The 27,587-nt window shown below is 40.2% G+C and overlaps 1 protein-coding gene across 2 annotated transcripts in view; it reads right to left on the bottom strand.

Moving 5' to 3' along the window:
• JAKMIP2 (janus kinase and microtubule interacting protein 2) overlaps positions 1-27,587 on the bottom strand; it is a 130,221-nt gene that overhangs the window by 13,364 nt on the left and 89,270 nt on the right. The window contains exons 9-18 of one of the 2 annotated variants that reach the window (XM_063447371.1): positions 26,499-26,564; positions 25,254-25,373; positions 23,701-23,829; positions 22,466-22,549; positions 21,460-21,522; positions 20,480-20,578; positions 12,720-12,818; positions 11,652-11,705; positions 10,184-10,249; positions 8,396-8,464 (exon numbers count right to left, since the gene is read on the bottom strand). In XM_063447371.1, the coding sequence (XP_063303441.1) occupies positions 8,396-8,464; positions 10,184-10,249; positions 11,652-11,705; positions 12,720-12,818; positions 20,480-20,578; positions 21,460-21,522; positions 22,466-22,549; positions 23,701-23,829; positions 25,254-25,373; positions 26,499-26,564 (849 nt within the window). The remainder of the gene's footprint in view (positions 1-8,395; positions 8,465-10,183; positions 10,250-11,651; positions 11,706-12,719; positions 12,819-20,479; positions 20,579-21,459; positions 21,523-22,465; positions 22,550-23,700; positions 23,830-25,253; positions 25,374-26,498; positions 26,565-27,587) is intronic. The other variant, XM_063447372.1, reaches the window with a different exon arrangement.

Genomic DNA, 27,587 nt, shown 5'->3' with positions numbered 1-27,587 from the left:
TTTAGTAGTGGATGAGGAAAGGTGAAGGGAACTTGAAGTCTTCCAGTCCGGTCCGGTAACAGAGGGCTTTCACAACGATGTTGCAGCCGGTTCGTGAGTACGGAACGTAGTTCAATAATCCAGCGTCGATCAGCTGGTGCGGTCAGATTAAATAGGGAGACCGTGTCATAAAGAGGTGTGGCTAAACTCCGTGGAACCAGGAAGTAAGAGGATACCATAATTAAGGCATGACAGTATCCCCTCCTTAATGAGCAACCTCAGGGTGCTATTGACTTGGCTTAGAAGGGTAACGCTTGTGAAATTTGGAAATTAATTTGTCAGCATGAACGACAGAGGAGTTTTCCCATGTATCTTCATCAATTCCATATCCTTTCCATCTGATGAGGTATTGTAAGGAGCCACGATGGATCCTTGAATCCAGTATGTGGCGGAACCTACCTCGCCACTGCGCATTGGAGGGGCCTGGCTGCCTGCCTCTTACCTGCTGACTATGGCCCCTGGAAAATTGGTACAGTTAAAGATTTATATTTGGGCATATTGTACTGTATATTGCTGCTACTGGCCCTTTTAACAGCATCTATGGACACATTGGGACTTTTGGGACTACTGTCCCTTTAAGACTGTGAAGCATGTTCTAGTGTGCTGCCTGTAATATTGTATATGTATTCATGTGTTAAGTTTAACCTGGGTGATATGTATGCAGCATTCATCTGATTGTTCGGTAGAATCACTCCATTCATTATATTGAGTGAAACTACCGAACAACCAGACCACCCAGGAATAAGTGTGCCTCCAATTACAGTTTGCAACAATGTTGCAAACGGGTAATTGGCAATCATTGTAATATATTCTTTGTCCTCTGGGTGGCCGCCATTCGGGAAACAAACACGTGGCGGCGGCCATCTTAAACTACCGAACAGCGGTGTTTTGCCGTCGAGTGTCTGGAACTAAAATCGGACACTTGACTAGGCAAACACCGCTGAGACCTCCATACTTCCAGGAATTCGTATAGAAACTACCGAATGACCTGCCGTTCGGTAGAAAGAACCCCACAAACAAGGGAATTCATTCAAACCCTCTCTAGGCTCTATAACACAGGCAATTCGTCTGTTTTCATTCCCTTGTTTGTGACCGACCGCAGGGCCAAAATGCATGGAACTGTTTTCGGATACTTTACCCATGCGGTCGGTCAAATCTTTGGAAACCCATATCTGCCGAACTGTTCATCCGAATGACTTGAATTTTGGATATGTTTCCCCCCTGAATAAGGGCTATCCAGCGATGCTGGATTTAAAGGTGTACCCCCTGTTTTTGGGGTACATCCAGAACTTGGCTGGAAAAGTGTACCGGATAATTGGGTTTAATGTTATCTGAGGGGAGGGGATGTGTGGGCTGAACCATGTATGTGATTGGTTATTTTATGCCTCCCCCTGGGTGTGGCCTGTATGTGGATTATTGTAATAAAAGCCAGGCTGGATGAGCCAGTCCAGAGTTCCTGTTTTACCCTCAAAGTGATGTGTCGTCTCATTATTGGGGGGAAGGATTTATTGCATGCTGTTCCAGTTGACTGCTAGGAGTACAAGCCTATTCGTATGGTTCCTATTCAATGGTCTACAGCATTCATATGCTTGGGAGAATTTAAAAGGTTTCTCGGATTCGGTGATTGTGGTGTCTGCCAGAGTGCTTGGAGTCCTCAGGAAGCACTAAGAGCATCCATTAACGGAGGTACCAAGTCGGGGTGCCAGGCGATCCGTTACATTGGTGGCAGCGGTGGGATGGCGTCCTGGTGTGAGAGGAACAACACCCTGGAGACACAGGAATTATTATGGAGTGGCATAGAACCAGCGAGTCCCTGGACAGTGCTCCAGGTGGAAGAGGAGTTTAACCGGAGGTTACAGAACCTCTTAGCACCACTGGTAAAGCCAATAGTAGAGGCAACCAGGTTGGACTGCAGTGAGAGCGCACGACAAGAGATGTGGGAAGAAACCCTGGAGGGTGTCCAGCGTTGGCGAGGGGAGCGTCTTCCCAGCAAGGAGCAGCGGTTACAAGGTAGAGTGGCCCTACGGATACCTATGCTGGGAGAACAGGCTCAGGAGGAATGGGTGATGCAACTTGATTCACTGGCATGGAGAGAACTGGGTCTCGAGGACGCATACCAAGCGCTACGTTGGTACGCGGTTCAGCGGGTGCCTGGAATGGCCAAATTTGGCAAACCAGAGGGCGAGGATTATAATGGCCCTGGCTTATTATGGGGGACATTTGCAGAACCAGACTTTGGGAGTGCGGCAGAGTCACGGCTTTGGGACATATTTGACTACAGAGAAGCCGTGCTGGATCTCCCTATGGCCGAGGACCTAAGGCCAGACTTGACTGAACTGGCTGTCCAGGAATGGGAGCTGGAGCAGGATTACCAACACCTGTTCAGCGCCAGTCAGTTACCATATACCCCACAAGTACCACCAGAGCAGTGGGAAATCAAACAGAATTATGCGGACTTATATGATCCAGTGACACCGCCTGTCTCTAACCTGATGGGGCTTCTGGACTGTACACCATTGGGAGCGGTGAGTTTTGTTCCCCCTCCTCAACAACTAAGCCCGCCAGCAGGAGACCTGCATTTAGTACCTCCTACTGCCCAACCAGCCCCAGAAATGGGGGACCTTATCGACTGGTCCTGGGAAGACCCACAGATGGCAGGTGGAGATGGGACCGTGGTCTCTCTGCCGGCCCTACAGGGAGGCTGGGCAGTTGGCCCAGATCCCCAGCGGCAGTGTGTATTACAGGGGGCTGAAGGTGCCATCCTTGCTCCCCAGCGGCAGCCTAACACACCAAGGGGAGACAGTAAGCCCCACACCAGCACAGATGGGACCGTGGTCTCTGTGCCCAAGCTACAGGGAGCTGAAGGAGATGTCCTTGCTCCCCAGCGGCAGTCTACGGTTCAGGGAGAGGGGTTTGTTATTTCCTCTCCCCAGCGGCAGCACAGCTCACCAAGGGGAGACAGTAAGCCCCTCACCAGTATAGATGGGACCGTGGTCTCTGTGCCCAAGTTACAGGGAGCTGAAGGAGCCGTCCGTGCTCCCCAGCGGCAGTCTACGGTTCAGGGAGAGGAGTTTGTCATTCCCTCTCCCCAGCGGCAGCACAGCTCACCAAGGGGAGACAGTAAACCCCACAACCGTGCAGATGGGACCGTAGTCTCTGCACCTACACCACTGGGGATAGGGACAGTCGGTCCTGGTCCCCAACAGCCAGACAAAATATCGGAAGGGGAGACAGTCGTTTTTCCCCAACCACAGCTTTGTTCAACCAGAGGAGAGGACACTCTGGGTACTTTTTCCCCAAGCCTTGGACCTACAACCGGACACAAGTGGCAGGGGGCCATCTGGACAACTACCCCCTGTGAGAAAGGCCAGCCGACTATCAGAGCCCCAGACCGACTAGAGGTCTGGAGTCTGGATAGTCTAAATGGGAAAGGGGAGAAATGTGGCGGAACCTACCTCGCCACTGCGTATTGGAGGGGCCTGGCTGCCTGCCTCTTACCTGCTGACTATGGCCCCTGGAAAATTGGTACAGTTAAAGATTTATATTTGGGCATATTGTACTGTATATTGCTGCTACTGGCCCTTTTAACAGCATCTATGGACACATTGGGACTTTTGGGACTACTGTCCCTTTAAGACTGTGAAGCATGTTCTAGTGTGCTGCCTGTAATATTGTATATGTATTCATGTGTTAAGTTTAACCTGGGTGATATGTATGCAGCATTCATCTGATTGTTCGGTAGAATCACTCCATTCATTATATTGAGTGAAACTACCGAACAACCAGACCACCCAGGAATAAGTGTGCCTCCAATTACAGTTTGCAACAATGTTGCAAACGGGTAATTGGCAATCATTGTAATATATTCTTTGTCCTCTGGGTGGCCGCCATTCGGGAAACAAACACGTGGCGGCGGCCATCTTAAACTACTGAACAGCGGTGTTTTGCCGTCGAGTGTCTGGAACTAAAATCGGACACTTGACTAGGCAAACACCGCTGAGACCTCCATACTTCCAGGAATTCGTATAGAAACTACCGAATGACCTGCCGTTCGGTAGAAAGAACCCCACAAACAAGGGAATTCATTCAAACCCTCTCTAGGCTCTATAACACAGGCAATTCGTCTGTTTTCATTCCCTTGTTTGTGACCGACCGCAGGGCCAAAATGCATGGAACTGTTTTCGGATACTTTACCCATGCGGTCGGTCAAATCTTTGGAAACCCATATCTGCCGAACTGTTCATCCGAATGACTTGAATTTTGGATATGTTTCCCCCCTGAATAAGGGCTATCCAGCGATGCTGGATTTAAAGGTGTACCCCCTGTTTTTGGGGTACATCCAGAACTTGGCTGGAAAAGTGTACCGGATAATTGGGTTTAATGTTATCTGAGGGGAGGGGATGTGTGGGCTGAACCATGTATGTGATTGGTTATTTTATGCCTCCCCCTGGGTGTGGCCTGTATGTGGATTATTGTAATAAAAGCCAGGCTGGATGAGCCAGTCCAGAGTTCCTGTTTTACCCTCAAAGTGATGTGTCGTCTCATTATTGGGGGGAAGGATTTATTGCATGCTGTTCCAGTTGACTGCTAGGAGTACAAGCCTATTCGTATGGTTCCTATTCAATGGTCTACAGCATTCATATGCTTGGGAGAATTTAAAAGGTTTCTCGGATTCGGTGATTGTGGTGTCTGCCAGAGTGCTTGGAGTCCTCAGGAAGCACTAGGAGCATCCATTAACGGAGGTACCAAGTCGGGGTGCCAGGCGATCCGTTACACAGTATACTTTGAATTTCGTATTCTTCTTCACCCTGGACCAATATGGGATCAGGAGAAGTAGTGACATTTCTTTGGAAAGGGTCAGGATGATGAGGCTTCAGCAAGGACACATGAAAAACAGGATGTAGCTTTAAAGTAGGTGGAAGTTTCAATTTAACAACATTACGGTTGATAACCGATATTATTGGAAAAGGACCAAGAAAAAGGGAACTTAACTTCTTTGATGGACGGTTTGTAGAGATGTTCTTTGAGGAAAGCCAGACAAGATCACCGATTTTATCAAAAAAAAATTTTTTTGATTGGAGGAGGCCAATTCCAGATTTTCATGTAATTTCTTGAATAAAGAGGACATATGATTGGATCTTTGGCATACAGAACAAGATTTGACATAAGATTAAATAGTTTGGTCTTGACGAGGCCACCAATAGTATCTTTTAGACAATTCAAGGGTCTTTTTCATACCTGGATGACCTGCCAGAGGAGAATCATGAATAAATTCAAGTACTTTAATTCTGAAAGAGGGAGGTACATAAATCCGGTCTTTAAAATAGTAGAGACCGTTTTTCTTGGATAATTTCATTGATTTAGGAAGTTCAAGAGCATCTTCACTAAGATCTTTAATGTCGTCAATAAGAGAAGATACGATTCCAATGACTGTAGGAGGAGGAAACTCCAGTTCGGTGTCAGAACAACATGAGGTTTTAGCTGGTTCTTTAGTAGACTGAAGAATTGGAATACGTTGCAAGCATGTTTTCTTGCAATAATCTGAATTAAAGGCAAGAGAGAAGGGAAACCATGAGATTTGAGGGTTGTGGTTCCTTAACCAGTTGATCCCTAATATAATAGGAAAAAATGGTGATGAGACAACATCAAATATAAGACTTTCAGTATGAGTATGATTGATGGTTACTTTTAGAGGGATGGATTCATGAAGTATTGGTCCCGATGAAATGAGGGACCCGTCAATCACTTTAACAGGTACAGAAGTTCTTTTACGAACACAAGGAATTTTATTCTTGGTTACAAAGGCTGAGTCGATGAATACTCCATTTGCACCAGAATCGATGATAGCTTCAGTCATAATTCTTTTATTGTCCCACTGTAATACAAGAACGATAGGGGACATTTGAGTATTTGCTGTAGAGGGAAGTACACTTAGGATGGAAGAGGCATGAGACTGCCTACTGCCTTTTATCCGTTTCAATGAAGGACAATCAGAGACTAAATGAACTTGAGAGGCACAATACATGCAGAGGTTTAATGTACGTCTTCAATTTTTCTCTTCAGGAGTGAGGGGACTTCTTATTATCCCTATTTCCATAGGTGCGATTGGTTCGGATGGGTTGTCAGGAGGCTTTGGAGGATGAAATGATTTTTTCCCAGTTGAAGTTGAGAGAGCCTTTTCGGTCTTTCTTTCTCTAAGCCTTCTGTCAATGCTGATTGATAAGTGAATTAGAGCGTTCAAAGTAGTAGGGAGTTCTGTTCTAGATAGTTCATCTTTTACAGCTTCAGATAAACCAATTCGAAATTGGTTGCGCAATGCGATGTCATTCCATTGCGTTTCTGCTGCCCATCTTTTAAATTCAGCAATATAATCTTCAACGGGTCTATGGTTTTGTAGCAAGGTTCTAATTATTAATTCAGCAGTATTTTGTTTGTATGGATCTTCATAGAGAAGAGACATGGCTTTAAGGAATTCCTCCAGTGAATCTAAGATGGGGTCATCATTGTCCAAAAAGGAATGGGCCCAGGACATAGGTTCACCTCTCAGAAATGAGATAACTGAATAAACCTTAGATCTTTCTGTGGGATAAGATCTAGGTTTTAAAGCAATCAATAATTTGCAGGAATAAAAAAACTCCTTATATTTGGAACGATCACCATAGAATTTTTCAGGGTTACATACAGCAGGATCGCTAGCCGAGTGCAGAATAGTATGAGGAGTATGAGTTTGTAGATCTCTGACATAAGTGAGAATTCTTTCGTTAGCAACTTGCAGGTCTTGCACACCTTGGGCGAGTGTATCAACTCTTTGATTCAGCGTAGTTATAGTAGAATCGAAATCTGCTGGATCCATTACAATGGCTGGATTATTCTGTCACGTCTAAACATTTGTTATGAAGGAACACAACTGCAGATTTCTTATAGTTTGAATATTTATTATAAAAAGTAAAAGGTATTGACTTTAATTCCAATTTACAGGTACTGTAGCTTTAAGCAATAAACGATAACTGAAGTCCACAATTATAGGCACTGTAGCTTTAAGTAGTAAACGATAACTGAAGTCCACAATTATAGGCACTGTAGCTTTAAGTAGTAAACGATAGCAATTAGCAGACACTGAATCAGAAAGAGTCCTTTAGTAGTATGAATGAATTAGGTGAAAGAAGTTACAATAGCTGTTCCATAGACTTTAACTGAAGCAAGACAGATGCAGCTAACTGAGACAAAGTATGAGTTGAAGTTAGCTGTAACGGGTTTGTTTTAACGAAGGACTTTGGAGTCAGGAAATAACAGCTTTGAGATCCAACGCTTATCACAGAGGTTTTACTTAGCTTCCGGCACATAGAACACTGGTTCCCGAGATCTCCTCAGAGGCGGTTTATCCTGAATGGAGAGAGTTCAGCTTTAGTCGTGGATGAGGAAAGGTGAAGGGAACTTGAAGTCTTCCAGTCCGGTCCGGTAACAGAGGGCTTTCACAACGATGTTGCAGCCGGTTCGTGAGTACGGAACGTAGTTCAATAATCCAGCGTCGATCAGCTGGTGCGGTCAGATTAAATAGGGAGACCGTGTCATAAAGAGGTGTGGCTAAGCTCCGTGGAACCAGGAAGTAAGAGGATACCATAATTAAGGCATGACAATGAGGCACCTGTGACAGGGAGGGGTGCAAAACCAAGGAGTTGGCCTGACTCCCAAATATATATATGAAACCAGGGCGCTGCACTTACCTGAAAATGCCCATTATTTTGCCTAGATTACGTTTTTAAAAAAACTAATACAATCTGTGTGCTTTGAAGTTGATGTTTAGTGGATGAGTGAGTGCGCTGGATCTTGTGTATTGTGTGTGTGTGTGCATATATATAATTATTTTTTTCAAAATATTTCTAAGAATCTGCAACTTACAGCATTTAGATAACATCAATTATAATGTAGCTGATTTAAGCAACTTAAAGGGACACTCCGCTTACCAAATACTAAGAAAAATACTGACTGAGAAGTCTTTACTAGGCAGATGTTCTTGGTAATTGCTTCCTCTTGAGTTTAGTTCACTCAGCTAAACAACCAGGGACAAAATCTGATTGACAGCCAGGGGGTATACAAAGGTTAATTTATAAAAGTGCCAATTTTTGTTGAAATCTGCACTTTCTGTAAAAAAACAAAACAACATCAAAAAAAAAAAAAAAAAAGACACTCTACACAAAAGGTGCGAGCAGAAGTACTTTAAGGATCTGGAGTGTCCCTTTAATAATATTACTAATGTCTATACTGATTAAGCTAAACGTGCGCTTTGCTGTTCATATGGTGAAAAATACACATTTTCATTTTTAAAATGTTAATATTAAGTGTAATACATCCTTACCATATCGCTCTCTAACTCCATCATCTTCCGATGCAAAGCTGCTTCGGCCCCTTCTATCTGCTGTATCCACTGTCGGGCAAAATAAATATTATTACACAAACTGCCAGCTAAATTTATGCCATTTGTCACTATTAATCGTTTCACTGAACAGTACTGTAGGGCTACCACAATATCAGATAGAGATGGGCATCAGTCATAAATCTCATACTATCTAGTGGAGTGGAACAAATGAAGTCTAGTGGAGCATGATTAACTTATTGTATTACTGGGGCTCTCTATTACTTATTCTGTAATATTAAATGGAGACCTAGATGACTACCTTGACCACCGAGGGATGTCTCGAATATCACAGTGTTCATAAAAGCTAGCACCACTTCGAGGTCCTCTACTTTGCCATAGTATGTACTAATTTGAAATTTCTATATTAGCTAGTTTAATTTACTTTAATTTCACTCCACTGACATTTACTTATAGGAATGCTAATAATATAATTTAATTTAATTTACATCCTTCCTAGTTGACCACTTCACCTGTATATTACATAACCCAACCTCTTAGAATGCCTCTGGAACGTATGTGTCTTGAGGCCCCAAACACGTATCCTACAGTTGTGTATGTTCTGCCTCTGTTTGTTTTATGAAACATTATTATGATACCTTTTCCTAGTTGTGTGTTGATCATAGTTTGCGGCTAGTCTCCACACTAATGTTTGCTTGTACTTTTTTTATGAAATAGAAATATCTCTAAAAAACATAATAAATATTGGGTGTCTGATGCATAATGTGTAATGTTTAACACAACATGAGTTTCAACATATTAAAAATATTGCATAGTATAATATTAGTTTGTCAGCTCTAACATTAAATGGTCCTACCTGGTCAAGCAGTCACAGCACCTATTATTCTATTATTTTAAGCAACACATTATTTTTCATTTTATTATTTTAGCTGTCAAATAACCATAAAGTATTATTTTTTTTGGTAATTTAACATAAAGTTAACCCCTTAAGGACACATGACATGTGTGACATGTCATGATTCCCTTTTATTCCAGAAGTTTGGTCCTTAAGGGGTTAAAACATCTGGAATAATAGGGAATCATGACATGTCATACATGTCATGTGTCCCTAAGGGTTAAATCACTAATTGCGAAAAACAAAAAAATTAACAGGCTCTTTCTGTGCAATTTGTATAATGGCCACTAGAGGGCCCATTACTTTAAGGTGCTTCTTAAAGGACTACTAAAGTGGCCCAACAGCTTTAATTCTTCAAAGTAAAATAATGCTGTTTGGCAGATAGAATAGATAGATAGATGGATAGATGGATAGATAGATATATTGATAGATAGACAGATAGATAGGGAGGAATATCAAGAACTGGTGAAATATACCCTCAGTGCATTTATTTAGCATAAAAGATTCAATAACATTTTCTGAAAAAAATCATAATAATATATGACATATGAATATAGATATGGAGGCTGATATGGTGCAATTTCTATAATATGCCCTGGGTCAAATAAAAAGAAAATTGTCCATTGCCTAAAATAACTATTGTATTTCATTTACACACATATATAACATGCAATAAATATATGATGTGCTTTGCATGAGTGTAATAGTTTCAGTATTATTTCCTCGATATGATAATTGTATCCTAAGCATAGACATATTTAAATTATGCATTAGAACTTTTAAAAAGCTATTATTGTATCTGTTTGTTAGCTCACAATTACCTGCCAGTAATACTGACTAATGTCTTCTATGGCTAATCAATAATTTACAGTTACCTTTTCAGCTAGGGATAATACAGTGCTTGCTTGAATTATGGCAACCTGTTCTTCATTCCTTAGATTCTGGAAAAGAGAAAAGATAGAGTGGCCAGATGGTTATTCTCCTTTCTACAGATTAACAATAGCACATACTGTATGATATGATACTTGATAATCAGCCAAACTTTTTTCAAAATCCAAGCTTTAGGTTTATATCAATCAATAATTCTTCATTAAGACATGTTGGAAATTCCAGAATCCTATTTTCTGATTTTTGTATAACCATATATGTTATAAATATAACTGGATGCAATTGCATTACCTTTTTAACAATTAAATAGCCAATGAGGGGTTGTGATAGGAGGTGTGACCATTGGTTGGCCAACTTTGTGACAATTTAGGTGATTTCATCCACTGGAAATGTTACTTAGAACAACACCAATTTATTTAATGTTATGATTCCTAAACAATTATATTTATTTCTCCCGCAAAATTAACTGAGAGAAAAACAGTAACAGAGGAATTTTAGCCCACAGAAACACTTGAGCAGTATGAAATCATTTTGCAGTGAAAAATAACAAACCCATTACAATGACAAAGTAACTAGATTGATGCCGGGTTGTAGAAACAGGGTTGTAGAAAAGTGATTTACCTCCTAAATGGCAAATATTTTAACTGTAAGACTGCTGAGGTATGATCCATACACTAAAACCATTTCATTAAGCTAAAGTTGTTTGAGTGTTTATAGTGTCCTTTTAAGGTGGCCCTTGTCACATTACACTTACCTTTGTCCTATTGGTTCCTCTTTCAAAATCAGTTGTTCTTTTCTGATCTATTTCTCTTTAAAACATAAGACAAAATAGGGTCTATTTTGCCTTATTTCTTTTTCTACGCTTGACAAAGGTTGGATTTTAAAGCAGGCTTCCTTTGTCAATATAACTTTTCCCACAATACTCACCTCTCTATCCTCTCCTTCCTCCATTGCATTGTGAGATTTTTGAGCACCACGCATAACCAGTTTAATTGTCATGGCTTGCGGCTTACTGGGAAAGTGTGGCTGTTTCTATAGTGCTCCTCATTCTATTGCTCATAGTTCCCTCCGTCACTATGAGCAATAGAAGGCAGTCATATTACGTCACTGCCAGCAATTAGAAGATGGGCGCAAATAAATACAGATCGGGAACAGTGCGGTATTGAAAACTTGGGAGGCAAAGGTGACATAAAAAAAAAAAAAAAAAAGATATATCTGTGACAGAGCCACTTTAAGTGTATCTTTTGTACTGAGATCATTAGGCATGACAGCCATGGTCTTTGTAATGCTGAGGGAAGGGAAAATAAAATCAGATGAAGAAGAAAGAAATTGGAATGGGAAGTTCAAGAGGAGAGTGAAACATGAACAGAGGCTATTCAAAGTACTCTTACATGCAAATGTATCTTACTGCAAGGGAGTCATTTACACTTAAATGTAGTAATAGATTCTCCTTACCCCATTGTCACCGAGAATGTCCAACAGTTTTATAAGGTCTGGTATACTGACATCCTAAAAACAAAGACACAGTAAATCCTATGGCAAACACAGACAAGGCATCACTTGTCATCAGCAAGAAAGAAGACTTTTTTTTTGGTTTAGCACAAAGCAAATGGAAAGCAGATATAGGATAGTATTACATTTGCTGATTGGACTTTGAGATGATCAGAAGAGTATTTGCCATCAGGTTTATTTCACATCAAACAGTTTTGTAACAATTATTCAATGATTAATGTTCTTTAAATAAGCAACAAAGTGACAAACAACAGTTTTTTTTCTGGAAACCATTCCAAACATGACATTAATCCCATGATATTCAAACACTGAACATATTTGCCAGGGTCACAGGAAATGTTTAAAGGGATACTCTCCATTTAACCTTTTAAGTAAGCCTTTCATTAGCACGTCCTACTCAAAGTGTCATGTTATGAAAAATGATGCAAAGTAATAAATGATGCAATCACCAGGAAAACCAAGGAAACAGCAGGCACATTCTAGTAAGGACCCCCTGTTTACATGTTGCACCACATTAATAAATCTCCCCCATTTTACAATGAAGAAACACTAATACTCTTATGTAATATTTAGAAGTGCTTTGAAACCTATTAGGCGAAAAGTACTGTATACGGTGTAGTTCGTCTTATTTTACTTTATGGAAAAGGGTGTTCTGGCAGTCTGGAATGTAAAATAAAATGTTTTAATTGAGTTTATCATTTGGATTGATCACCTGTTTAATCTACCATAAGTATTGTACAGACTGGTGACACATCTTCCTTAAGTGTTGTTATGGCTGCTAGGGCTATATGGATCATACATTATTAGTTCAGTAGCGAATCTTTGATACCAGGACAACACAACATTTCTACAGGTCTAATTTAATTTATTTTTTAATTTAAAAAAAAAAACAAACATAAAACTTTTTACATTTTTCATCTCCGAATCGGAATGATGTTTTATTCCATGAACATATAGCACCATGACTGCCATATAGTCATAGCCTTGCTATATGAAGTGTGTATTACATACCTTGACACCTTCCTTCATACAGTAAATCTGAAGTGCACTCACACCATCTGAAAATGGATGGATCTGGAGATTAAAAGGAGGGGATCTTCGTTCTCTTTCCTTTAAATGAAACAAGTAAAAAAAAAAGCACATTTTAATAGTGGTATTTTGTAAAGTAACTATTTGTAAAAAAAGAAAACATGCATTTGCGACTGCATTCTATTGGCATTACAGCTTTAATACAGGGGTGTTTTAAAACTACAGCTTCTATGATGCTTTGTTATCCTAAATGCATGCTAAAAGCTTGGGAGTACAGCATGCGAGTTGTACTTCTTCAGCAACTGGGGATCTACCTTAAATTCATATTAAAGATATAAATGGCTTTACATAAGGAAAATATAATTATAAGACAAAAATATAGTTATGTGTGTGTTAGCTTGTAAAGAGACACATATCTAATGTTTCGTTTTTAGATTTAGTCTAAAGGGATAAAAAGTCATCTTAGCATTCTATAGCTGTACTGAGCTAATCCCATAAAAAGTGCTTTATCAGTGCAGCAAGGTTATATGGGAGTTGTAGTTAAAGTGTTGGTTTTCTACACCAGAAAGTTAATATCTAAACTTTAACTCCCAAAAACCTAAGGCACTGCAGGATGGGAAGCTTATGGGTGTCTTTATGGAGAAAAGCCAACTATAAAAAAGCAAACTAAATAAAATTAATAAAACCAATATGCAGCATAACTAACTGTAACTTAACCTTATAATTACACCTAATGTGTGGGTGCATTTAACTCATTTCTTTAAATAGGTTGCTCTAGTTTATGCAATTTACAATTAAATACTATGTATATGTATAATAGAGCAGCAGGAAATGCTAGCAGAATGCTTGGTTGTATAGGGAGAGGTATTAGCAGTAGAAAGAGGGAAATGCTCATGCTATTGTACAGAACACTGGTGAGACCTCACTTGGAGTATTGTACGCAGTACTGGAGACCGTATCTCCAGAAGGATATTGATACCTTAGAGAGAGTTCAGAGAAGGGCTACTAAACTGGTTCATGGATTGCAGGATAAAACTTACCAGGAAAGGTTAAAGGACCACTATAGGCACCCAGACCACTTTAGCTTAATGAAGTAGTCTGGGTGCCAGGTCCATCTAGAGTTAACCCTGCTTGCTGTAAACATAGCAGTTTCAGAGAAAATGCTATGTTTACATATGGGTTAATCCAGCCTCTAGTGGCTGTCTCACTGACAGCTGCTAGAGGCGCTTCCGCGATTCTCACTGTGATTTTCACAGTGAGAAGACGCCAGCGTCCATAGGAAAGCATTGAGAATGCTTTCGTATGGACTGACTAAATGCCGCGCATGCGCATTCAGCCGATGACGTCGGAAGAAGGCGGAGAGTCCCCAGGCACGAGGGAGCCAGGCTCTGGAGAAAGGTAAGTGATTAACCCCTTCCTCCCCCTAGAGCCCGGCGGGAGGGGGGTCATGAGGGTGGGGGGGGGACCTATTAACCCTATAGTGCCAGGAAAACGAGTTAGTTTTCCTGGCACTATAGTGGTCCTTTAAACGAACTTAACATGTATAGCTTGGAGGAAAGACGAGACAGGGGGATATGATAGAAACATTTAAATACATAAAGGGAATCAACACAGTAAAGGAGGAGACTATATTTAAAAGAGTAAAAACTACCACAACAAGAGGACATAGTCTTAAATTAGAGGGACAAATGTTTAAAAATAATATCAGTGGGGGGCGGGGCCTGGCTGCAGAGCAGAGAGGAAGCATGTCTTAGCAGCTCCTGCTCACCAGAACAAACAAAGCAGAATATCGCGACTAAAACGGCGGCTACTCGATACAGCAAGGTCACCAACCGAGAGGAAACATTGAGGTGAACAATATGACACCACTTAAGCGACAGTTCAAGCAATACTCACCCATCACCCTGGTGAGGCCTACAAGCACGGCAGGCGCAGGAGAGACGGCTGCTCCCCTGCTGCCACAACAAGGCAAAAACTTAAACTGGGGCCCGGTCCATCCCCATCCGCACCCCATGCAAAGTACTTGTAACATGACACCAACACAGAATCCTGGGCCTACTACCGACAAGGCCAACAAAATGGCAGATGCCTCCCACGCTACTGACCCATGCAGTGCAGCGCTAGAAACGGAGCGCCGGTTAAATAAAATCTTCGCCTCCTTTTGGGAGAAACTGGAGGCCTGCATGCAACCTCCGGTGCCGGAGAATCTGCCCACAGACCTGTCACAGAACCTACATCAGGCAGTCAAGTGGAGGGTAGCACTAACCCCCTCCCCCCTTTATCTGAAAATAAACCCACAAGAGGCAAGCACCAACAAGGAGCCATCTCGTGGTCATGCTTCTGGAGCCACACAGAGTGCAGCAGCAGACCAGGGGCGGCACCCAGAGAACCGGGAAAACCCAGGAGAGGGTGCCCAAGGCTACCTCACCTGCGAGTGGAGATGCAACACAAGCTCCGGAGGGGCAAAGCGGGCTCGAACAAGCTGGGGAAACGTCAGGACGCGAGGCACCATGAAGCGACAGCCACAGGCAGATCCTCCCATGGCAGTGGCATCCCACGATCGGTCCGGGAGACAGGCCACGCAACCACAAGACTGACTCAATATGCCCCACCAAGATCACGTCCACACGGCACAAGGTCCATACGCATCTCAACCCATGGGCTACCGAGCTGGATGCCTCACCCTGCACAGGGTGGATACACGCAGCCCCTGCAAGGCATCGGCTGACTTGAGAATCAAGCTGGGGACTCTAAGACAGGCAAGGTGCCTATTACCTCTAAGTACTTTAGTTGAACATTCACATACATTTAGCCTCTGCTATAGAGACAGTCCTAACCTAGCTTGATTACTTGGGGGGGACGAGTGGGGGGTCTTATTTTATGTTTATTTTATGTTTAGTTATTTGACAGAATGCTAATCGCTCATATGCTTTGCATACATCACAGCTACACATCACCTGCTCGCAAACTGTAATTTGCTTGTTGATCGTCTGTCTAGCATTACTAACTTACTAAAAATGCTCACTCCTGCCATAACACTGTAAAATTGTGTTGATTAGGTTTGCGATAGTTAAAGCTGTTAAGGCAATACAGGCATCGACGACTCATCTGCCTACACGCCATTGATAGATAAACCATAGTTAATTATCTGGTTAACAGTATCTAATGTGAAAAAAATTGTAGTAACACAGCTTAATCTAGTACGCTAATTTCACATATGGTTGCAGATTGTTTCTTACTGCATAGACAGCTCGGACTAACCGGTCTCGTACTCTACATAAACTTTAAAATGTGCAATCAGTATGTAATTTTGGCCAACTAGCATAGTATGTTGTTTGTTGCATTCTCATCTCTCACCTTACAACTATCTAAGTTTAAAAACAGTCTTCACATCATTATATATAAAAAAATTACATTGTATTCCCTTGTCATGCCTTACTACATTGATGTTTATTACTATATCGCGGATACATGCTGTTGGGGCATGGCACACGCATTTGCAACTGTTATTTTTCCTTATGCACTCAAAAATAAAGAATTTATAAAAAAAAAAAATATCAGTGACCATTAGAATACTCAATGTAGCCAAACGAGTGCTCCCCCTATTCTGGAAACAAAACGTGACACCTCCGCTCACGACCTGGTTCAGCCAAATGGAGGAACTCAGGACAATAGAGGAATTGACTATGACGGGCAATACTACCTCAACAACCTACATGGACATTTGGACGTACTGGATCCTTGAGACAGCAAAGGAAGGATTCCAAATGGAACTCAGAACTGACACCGACGGACACCACAACACAGACAGATAGGACTCAGAACACACACTCCAGACGACAGAAGACGACTGACAGATAACAAACCCAGGCCCCCCCCTCCCCTCCCCGACTAACCCCCCCTCTTCCTAACGACCCAAGCGATACAACTGCCCTAATCCACTCTACCACACCCACCGCAACAAGGGATAGTCGAGCCCTGAACAGAAACACACATGGAACCGCACAAACCCCCCCGATCTACCTGCGATAACACCCCTATAGCACACACGATGAACGAACATAATAACCCCCGACAAGCTCGGGTGCAACACAAACATGGGCACAACCACCCATTCGGAACCGTGGAGCCTAATACCCACAACACAGACACACCCCTAAATAAGCATGTGACACAAACAGTAACGGTGAGGAACACACAAACCCGACTTGGGCAAAACTGCGCAACCCAGGACAAAGGGCCCTACAAGTTGCCCGACAATAGAGGTTGGAAGAGAGGCCTGCGAGCCCCAACACATACACAGTACGAACCACAATTGCAATGTATGAACCGAATAATAGCTTGTGAGCACCGAAGCACTGGCTAAGCTTGTGTAAGAATGTGATGGCAGATAAGAACCATTCGGCCCATCTAGTCTGCACAATTTTCTCAATACTTGCATTAGTCACTGGCCTTATTTTATAGTTAGGATAGCCTTATGCCTATTCCACGCATGCTTAACCCCTTAAGGACACATGACATGTGTGACATGTCATGATTCCCTTTTATTCCAGAAGTTTGGTCCTTAAGGGGTTAAACTCCTTCACTGTGTTAACCTCTACCACTTCAGCTGGAAGGCTATTCCATGCATCCACTATCCTCTCAGTAAAGTAATACTTCCTGATATTATTTTTAAACCTTTGTCCCTCTAATTTAAGACTATATCCTCTTGTTGTGGTAGTTTTTCTTATTTTAAATATAGTATCCTCCTTTACTGTGTTGATTCCCTTTATGTATTTAAAGGTTTCTATCATATCTCCCCTGTCTTGTCTTTCCTCCAAGCTATACATGTTAAGATCCTTTAACCTTTCCTGGTCAGTTTTATCCTGCAATCCATGAACCAGTGTAGTAGCCCTTCTCCAAACTCTCTCTAGAGTAACAATATCCTTCTGGAGATACGGTCTCCTGTACTGCGTACAATACTGCAAGTGAGGTCTCACCAGTGTTCTGTACAATGGCATGAACACTTCCCTCTTTTTACTGCCAATACATCTATCTATACAAACAAGCATTCTGCTAGCATTTCCTGCTGCTCTATTACATTAGGCAATCTGGAACATGTGCCGACAGTGCAACTATCCCCAGGCACAAAAGTGCAAGTATCTCTGGATACGCAGCATTTTAATCAGAAATGCACCATATACAGATACAGGTTGGATCAAGCCATTAAACCACATCATGAAACTAGTTTGAAAACCAATTAGTCTCAGTGCCACTTAGTCCGTGCACAAGCTGTGGCTAGATAAGTATGTTATATGAAAAAAATACATATTAAGAAACTATTACACACGCTTCTTACTAGGCTACTTGAATTATTCTACATTACATGAAAATATGACAACATATATCCATACTGTGTTTATGCCCATCACTGCTTCAAAGTTCCCCAAAAGCAAGTATTCCTTCACTAATTTCAACTGATCAAAATATACTTATTACAAAATCTACTGTATAATATATTTCCAAAGGCTCTCCTCATATTTATGCTTTTTTCTTTGGTCCTATTTAAAGGAACACTATAGGGTCATGAGCACAAACATGTATTACTGACCCTATAGTGTTAAAACCACCATCTAGCTCCCCCTGGCCCCTCTTGCCTCCCTAAATATAGTATAATCTTACTTGTATTCTGGCTCTGACCTACCTCTGTCTGCTGACATCATCACAAGTGGTGTCCTGAGCCAATCACAATGCTTCCCCATAGGATTGGCTGACACTGTGAAGGAGGCAGATCAGGGGCAGAGCCAGAACAATTCAAATGCAGCCCATGCCAAACAGCATATGGTCATAGAGATGAATTGAATCAATGCATCTCTATAAGGGAAAGTTCAGTGTCTGCATGCAAAGGGTGGAGACACTGAATGTTGTGATGCATTTGAGGCAGCAATGACCCAGGAAGGATCTCTAACAGCCATCTGAGGAGTGGCCAGTGAAGTTATCACTAAGCTGTAATGTAAACACTGCATTTTATCTGAAAAGACACCGATTTTTATAGCGTAGCATTAGAATATTTGCAAAATGGTAGTACACACATAATTATGACAGGCAGAATGAGAGAAGAAAAGGCATCAAATAGTGGACTATCATACAGTGGACTGCACATTTTAAGTGATAGCAATGCTTTAGAGTAAGCCTATGATCGCTGGTCTTTTCTACATATACTACGTCTATCATGTAAGTGTCATGAAGTAGACTGTACATTTTTTAGAAGATGGTTAACAGCAGGTAATGCTTTAGAGCATAAAAATAATAACATAATAATAATGATAATAATGATAATAATAATAAGTTCCCAACCCAGTCATCAAGTACCCCCTACCCCAGGATTTAGGGATTACCCTGTTGTGTCTAAAATGTTTTTTTCTCTCTAAAAACACTTTGGACACAACAGGGCTATCCCTAAATTCTGGACTGTTAGGGGGTACTTGATGACTGGGTTGGGAACCACTGCTTTAGAGTAAGCCTATACTGGGTAGACATTTGATGCATATGTTAAACTAAAGATTAATCCACCTGAAGTCTGCACAATATGACAAAAAAAATAATACTAAACTAACTGAGGCACTAGGCAAAGACATGTAAGAGAAACAAAGCATAATCATAATCAGGAGGCCTGATCATCAAGCAGCACCTAGTGAGGTCAATTCAACCTATGCCCCTGAAGCTATAGAGCTGTTCATTGCAGCCAGATCATATCCTGGAACTATATCATACCAGCCAGAGGCCTGACAGGAACCATCACAGTCTCGGACATGAGGACGGTCCAAGGCAAGTTTCCCGGAGAACAGGGCAAGCTAAGGTCAGTTGGGCCTTCACCGCAAAGCCCTCCACGGATGTGGGTGGTGAGCAAGGTATTTTCCCCAGTAGGCTCCCAGCCTAGGAAGGCTCATCTGCTGAGAATTGAAGAGGGTACTTGCTGAGTTGCCCAGCATTGGGTTCCACAGGTGCCAGTCTCCAACCTGCTTGCATGAAGGAGGTAGGTGCATAGTCGCTCACTGGCTCAGCCGAGCAAAGACATTTTCAGACAGCAAATCGTATTTTGCTAGAAGATCCTCCATTTGTTGGCATGATTAAGTGCCTTGTGGCCGAATGTCCATCTTGAGAAGTAGGCCCCAGTGCCCCTGTTTGCTGGGACTATCTGTGTCTGTCAGAAGCTACAGCCTCCTAAGTGGGGATCTGGATAACCACAACCAATCCAAAGGAGTAGAGTACAGGGCCCAGCGACAGGCTAGTACCAAACCAGGGCGGAGGATTAGCCGCCTCCCCTGTCACGAGTATGTCTACAGGCCGTAGGGAAGCCAAGCACCGGTAGCACCCGCCAGATCCAGTCAATTGTGAATCCGAAGAGAAAGGTAAAGGTTGTTGCTCAAAATAAGTTGGGAATATTAAGTAAAAGTCTAAACTGGATACTTTCCTGGAGGAGCTCCTGCCATGTGCCACTGTCTCATCGGCTGTCAGATCCCAAGTCCCCACATTTGCATCTCTGCACCTTCATTGTACATTTTGGGTTTTTCATAACAATGCATAATAATCAAACATATAAAAAAATAATGAACATTATGAGAAAATCCGGGGCAAAGTTATAAAAAGGAACAATTAGTAGGAACTTTCCACTGGTTCCCAGACTGATTGATCCACTTTTAGAACTCTGGACTAAAATAATCCTTTATGCAAAACCCAAAGTTCTCTTAAGACGCTCTTACTTCAAGTTCCAGGTTCCGAAATTCCAATAACTCATTCTGGTCTCGAGCATCTTGCAGCTCCTGTTGTAGTCGATTGTTTTCTGCCTCCAATTTTTCTATCTAAGAGAAAGTGATTATTACTATTATTATCTTAATATAAATTAATGTTTTTTTTTACATTTACTATGGGTGGCACATTATTTTGTTTCTTTCACTGTATATCAAGGTTGTCACAAAACTGATTTTATCTTAATGATGGGATTTCTTCAATCGTCATGTAATAATACGGTTAAAGGGACACAACTGCCAAAATGCAAACAAAATTTAAAAATCACTGTTTAGTAAATACATCCCTAATCGGAACATATATGCATTCATACCTGTTTTAATGCTAAAACATCTCTTTGTTGGTGACTGATAAGTAGAGATGTTGATACATTTTAAAGTGCCACAGAAAATATGATGAATATGCTAATTAATACCAGGTTTCCATGCATGAAAGTAAAAATTACCAACAAGTGGGATTGAGCCACTAACACATTTAACTTTACCCCTATTTCCACTAGCTGTAAAGTAAAAAAAAGACAACTTAGAAAATGAAAACTCCCAATACATTCTACAGGAAAGAAGAAATAAATTTATTCCATATTTAAAGGGACATTATTGTCACCAAAAGAACTTTAGATGCATAATCAGTGAAAAAAGTGATTTAACTTCTAAATGGCAGAAAATTGAGAAGTGAAATGTCAGACAGGATTTTCACACTGAAACTGCTTCATTAAGCGAAAGTTGTTTTGGTGACTATAGTGTACAATGAAGCACTAAAAACTCTATAGTTTTCTGTATATAGTAAAATATGGAATACCTGTATGCATGCTGCCACAAGCTTTGGAGTGATTAAAGGTAATGCCATTTAAAACATCAGACAATGTTAGGTACTAAATAGGAAAAATACTATAACCCTTACGTAGTTTTTACATCTGAAACAAAAGTAACTGTACCTTGTCTAATAGTTCCTGGTTCCGTTTGATGAAAAGTTGCTTTTCTTCTACCCATTGTGAGTCCTGTTTAATAAAAATAACAATAATAAAATAAATATGTTTAGGGCAAACAAAGCTAAGCCATGGTGTGACCAGCAAACAGTTAACTTGCTATCTGCTGTCCTCAGTATTTTCTCTGATCCAAAGTTAGAAGATCGCATTCTCCTAATTTATTTGTGTTATACATGCAATGTAAAGTTTATCTCAGGGTCCTCTTTGTCATTTAGATCATGCACGGCTACCACTCTCTGCTAGTATGTCAATCACTGCTGTAACCATTAGCAGCCAACAAAGCACCACCAAAGCCTCAAACAGAGCTTTGTCAACGGGCGAGATTTTACCTTGCCAAGAGCTGTGCAGGAAAAAATATGATTGTACAAGCAAATTATGGCTGCAGGCAAAGGAGAGGGGAATGTAAGGCTGTTAAAATCTCAATAAGGCAGATGAGTGGGAGAACATGGGATTGGAATAAGCAGGACTGTGAGGGAGGAAGAATGTGGTTTGGAGCTAATGAAGCCCTGGTATCGATTAAAAGACAATAGGACGTGGACAGAGATACATTTTTTTTTCTTTTTTACTAAAGTGAGAATTGAAAGGAATTTTAAATTTAAGGTCAAAATAGCCGAACTGGAAAAATTCTCTAAGTCATCTATACTTCTGGTTCAGCTACTCTGGCCTTAAATTATAAATTTACATTGAGTTCTCACGTTAGTAAAACGTCTGATAGTATTTGAAAGACACTGAAGTGGCACCTGCCTGCACTAATATTCACTGCGTTATAATGTATTACTTTGCAATTGCTCTGGAAATCATACTATAATAGTTTGGAAAATGTGTTTCATGTCTTTCCATGGTAATCAAACATTAACGTTCGTCTTAGATCTCAGTTTATTCATCCATCGCATGTGGTTATAATGACAACTTGGTAACTGGTTACGTTTACAAAGTCAATGAGTATATACCATACCTGTCCTTTCTGTGCCATCGCCTTTTCCAGGTCTTCGATCTTCGCTTTATACCGTAAAGCTTCTGTATGCATCTGCTCCTGCGCCTGTTACATGATATACATTTACGATAATTAAAAATCAGTTCATCGTTGCAAGCCCTTTACCTTCCCTTATAATGAAATGCACTGTATTAAATTTGAATGTAAGATTTTTTTCTGCCGGCAGCTAAATTCAGCTACATTAATTAGAACAGCAAAAACAAGCAAAACATTGTTCCTTAAGGTTTATTAAAGATCGAAAGCTCATAGCCTGGGAGGATATTTGTGAAATGTATATTTAATAGGGATCTCTGTGATTTGTACACATTTCCTAATTGCTCCCCATGAGACCAATGAGAGATGCGGAAATGAAACAGTAAAATATACAAATTATATATGAATGAATAGCATTGTTTTAGCATATAATACTTATATACAAGGGGTGATGGAATATTTATTAACCTGTATAGTGTTGTGTTAGAATTACATAAAATATCTATGCATCAATTTTCTGGAAATTTATGTAAAAAAGTATTTTTTTTTTAATTCTTTTTAGTGAATATATTGTGTCCACTGACTGATTTATTTTATTAATGTTACATCATTAAATGGACACTCCACTGACCAAATACACAATAAACAAACAAAGACAAAGACAGCAGACAATGTTCAGGAAGGAGTGAATATAACAGTGTGATGATAGCACAAAGCTACTGAATAGTGGAGTTGCCACAGTAAAGGCAGTTAAATAGAAATTAAATTATCATTTCAGTAATGTTGGAAGCAAACTGTAGTTCTGCAATTAGAACATCAACATAAGGAAAATAACTAAAAAGCCAAAACCTCAAAAGTCCATATTTTTTCAAACATAACATGTATTTTCACCAATCTCCAGGAGGAAAGGGGAATCATCTCCAAGGGTTTAAATACATAAGTATAGGGGATGGGGAAAATGTTTGGAAACGGGGGCTCCTGGTCTTGTGAGTGCCCCCGCCATTCAATAATATGACGTCAATTTAACAAGGTTTAATGCAGATACCAATTGGTGTATTTATATCTTGTTTTGCTTTAATATTCTTATGATAGTAAAGTGGTACTTGTTTCATCAAAATAATAATAAAATATATACTGTATTTTTTCTATTTATGTGCAACAAAATGAAAGTAAATTAATAAAACCCAGCAAGCATTCATCCTCTATCTACAATATCTGATTACCTTTGCTTCTCTTTCAGCATCTATGATGCCCCCGGTATGTTCCTGTAGCAATGCGTAAGCCCTCTGCAGTGCTTGATACTCTTTAGTTAACTGTCGAAACCGCAGCTCGGATTCCTCTGCTGCTAAACTCTAAGAAGCAACATAAGGGAATTAGGACTTATTTTTATATGAAGTGCTCCTTTAACAATTGTGCATTTAAAATACACACTTTGGGATTTATTTAATGAATTGCAAATGGTGGAAAATATTCTGTAATTGTCTGTACAAAAGAGTTGAAAAATCACACAGTTTGGCGATTTTTCCACCTTGCATGTATTGACCATTGCATTTCCCTGTCATTTTTCCACTATTCCAAAATCAGAAAATCAGCAATCTATAGGTTTGCCAACTCATAAATTAGACTTGTGCACGATCAGAAAATTTGGCTAGGCTGACCTATGTTTCCCATAAATAGAACATTTTTCAGGACGCCCAAATTTTGGCCATATGTTGGCTTTGCTCTGCAGAATTTCCATATTTAAAATACTGATTCAAGTACGAAATCAGATGAACAAAAAGGGCACGGAAATGGACCATACAGTGCACTGCAAGAATATGCATACTAAATGCATTTATTTTGCAGTACACTTAAATTAGGCCATTTCCAGCCAGTTTGCTCCACAGATATAGTGAGAAAAGTAAAATTTATTATATCTCTATTAAATATATAATATATATTTTTATGAATGCTCCTCCTTTTCCCCCCTCTGTTTCTCACTTATCACTTGATCTGTGAATATAATCAACAGTTAGTGACTGTCCCCTACCTATTAAACATCTCTTTTTCTTATCAATCATCTTTTTGTCACCACGGGTGGAATCCAGAATTGTTAACCGAAACGAACATGTTCAGCCAGCCATTAGATACATTTTTTACAGGATCACAAGAGATCTGCTCCAGGTTCTTTAACCACTGTGAATTTTATATAGTTATTTTTCTATCCAGCCATGTGTGATGTTAAAAAAATAGCACAATAACCACTATATTTTGACCTGGTGCCCTCTCAATTCGACTTCTTACTTGGGTTCCGCAGGGCGCCACTAGTCTTCTCTACTACTGGTAACGGTGCGCCAGAGGCTCCTAAGCATGAGCTTCAGTTACCACTCCTGAGCTAAGCCTTGCAATGACTAGCTCTTTGGCTGAGAGCATCAGCTGATCGCTCTCAGCCAATGAGCTAACCATGACACTGCATAGATCAGATGGAGAGCTCTCCATTATCAGTAGTAAAGGTAGTGTCAGTACTGTCTTGGGCACCCAGTTAATAAGTTAAACCTTTAAAAAGTAGTTTGACTCTTGACAATGGGGGATGCTAAGGCACTCCTGGCACCATAACCACTACAGGTTTACAGCACGTTGTAGTGGTTATGGTGCACCAGAAACTGAGAGCAAACATTTCAAGCTGATAAAGTATATATCTATTTAAATAGCTGACAAACACTGCAAGCTGATAAAAGCTTTATATTTAAATAGTTGATGAACACTTCAGGACGATAAAAGTAAAATTTTCAATTACCTCATCCAAGTCATCATCTGGTGTAGCAGGTGTTCTATCTGTTCGGTAAGAAGCCACAGATGAAGTTTCAGAGTCCATTGAGTCATCATCATAACCAAATACAGTGTCAACCAGGTGCCTCTGTAACAACAATTATGTGTCAACTTCATTAAATGTAAAACTGAAAAAAAAAATACCATCACGGTGAAATCACATAAATGTCTCTTTGCACAAATCATTAACCAGTAATGAAAAGCATCCAATTTCTTCCCATCATTTAAAAAGAAGTCATAAAAGCTGCAAGGTATTGTTTGGGGTAAAAGCTGAAAAACTGTTATTAGTCCGTACTGAGTTTTCACATTCTGGCAATTTAGTTTTATTATTATATATATTTATTTCCAATATTCAAGTGTTAGTGCTTAGATTGAAGGCTCCCTCTACTGTTAACAAAAAGCAAAATATAAAACCCTTATTCATGCAGTTGGTCAGTCTCCTTGGTGCAGCATTGATGAAGCATTGGGAACATAGGCCACATGTGCAGCAATCTCCTTGCTTTGACAATCAGGTGCTTCTCTTAGAGAAGCATTGGATGCGTTTCTGAAGGTTTGAAATAGGAAAAGCATCTTCCTTTGGATTACTGTCAGTCTGGAGGCAAGGTTTTGCACAAATGTAAACATGGCCATTTTCCAGAAAAGAGGCAAAGGTAGTATACCTAGGTAGTTAATAGTAAACTCTACATACAAGAGTGAATGTCTAGGTCTGCAGAGAATCTAATTTTAGATTCACTTTTTGTACATTAGCAGACAGTGATTTATAATAATATTTATTTATTTTTTACCAGTGAACTACTTTTGTCTGACAGTCATTTCTTCTGTAGACCTAGACATTCACTCTTGTATGTAGAGTTTACTATGAACTACCTAGGTATACTACCTTTGCCTCTTTACTTTACATTTGGGGTTACCCCCCATTCCTTTAGTGTACTTTTCATTTGGCTCTATTTTGTTTTTTATTTTTTTCATTTTCCAGAAATGTCAAGTCACCAAAACCACTTCATTAAGACAAAATAGGTTTGGCAATTAGAGTGTCTTTTTAATTAAAAAAGGAAATATGTCTGACACTTTTACTTTAGCATTTTGTTTTTTTATCTTTCTATTTAATTAATGGAAGTAACACTTTTTAAAGAACTCGAAAGCAACATTCACATTTATTTGATCCTGTGCTGTGGATTAAATAGATTATAATGGTGTAAAGTTGTTTTTTTACCTTAATTACCTTTATTGGTTTGGAGCTTCTTTTATGCTTCTTCCGTCGTATTAATTTTTCCCTATCCTAGAAGTAAAAAGAGGGGGGTGGAAATCACAATAAAAATAAATTCAATGTTTTATTAGTAAACATATATGACATTAAAATAAGAATTTTGTTGGTTTTACAAACAGAGGGTGGAACATGGTTAATTAAGTGTTGTTTACTAAAATGTGACTTGTTGGGAATTAAAAGCAAAACATTTTGGCCCAAAAAAAACCTGAAACTGAAAAATTCTTCAAGTGAGCTAGGTTTTCAATTTGGCTAGAAGTTTAAAATTAGTTAAAATTCACTTTGAGCTTGTTTTGCAGCAGTATTTTATTTCACGTATAGTGTTATTCACTAAATTGAGAATTCAAAGTCAATTTTAGGGTCAAAATAGCCAAACTGGAAAGATTCTCTGAGTCAGCTATGCTTTTTGTTTGGCTACTTTGGCCTTAAGTTGGAATATCACTCTGAATTCTCATTTTGTTTAATAACCCCATTACTTATAAATTTAAGTACCTACGAACTCATTTTTGCTTGATGCTATAAGAAAAAATACTATATCAATAAATTAATTTTATTTTTTTTATAATGTATCAATAAAAAACATAAGGAAACCAGCAAAAAGATTCACACAGAGTTATTAACTAAAGTAAGAACTGTTGGGATTTCCAAGTGAGTTTCAAATTAGTCAAAAGTAACCAAGCTGGAAGTATTTCTTACTTACCGTATATACTCGAGTATAAGCCGAGTTTTTCAGCCCATTTTTTGTGCTGAAAAACCCCAACTCGGCTTATACTCGAGTCATAGTCTGTATAATGGCAATTTGCATTGCCATAATACAGACCGGGGGAGAGGGGGGCTGGCAGAGCTGTAACTTACGTGTTCTGCAGCTCCTGTCAGCTCTCTCCTCCTCCGCGCCGTCCGGTCAGCACCTCGGTCAGCTCCCAGTGTAAATCTCGCGAGAGCCGCGGCTCTCGCGAGATTTACACTGGGAGCTGACAGAAGAGCAGAACGGACGGCGCAGAGGAGGAGAGAGCTGACAGGAGCTGCAGAACAGGTAAG

Source organism: Pelobates fuscus, chromosome 3 (assembly GCF_036172605.1).
Source record: "Pelobates fuscus isolate aPelFus1 chromosome 3, aPelFus1.pri, whole genome shotgun sequence".
NCBI classification, from domain to species: domain Eukaryota; kingdom Metazoa; phylum Chordata; class Amphibia; order Anura; family Pelobatidae; genus Pelobates; species Pelobates fuscus.
Note: the sequence above shows the minus strand (reverse complement) of the source record. Positions and strands in the feature narration are given on the sequence as shown.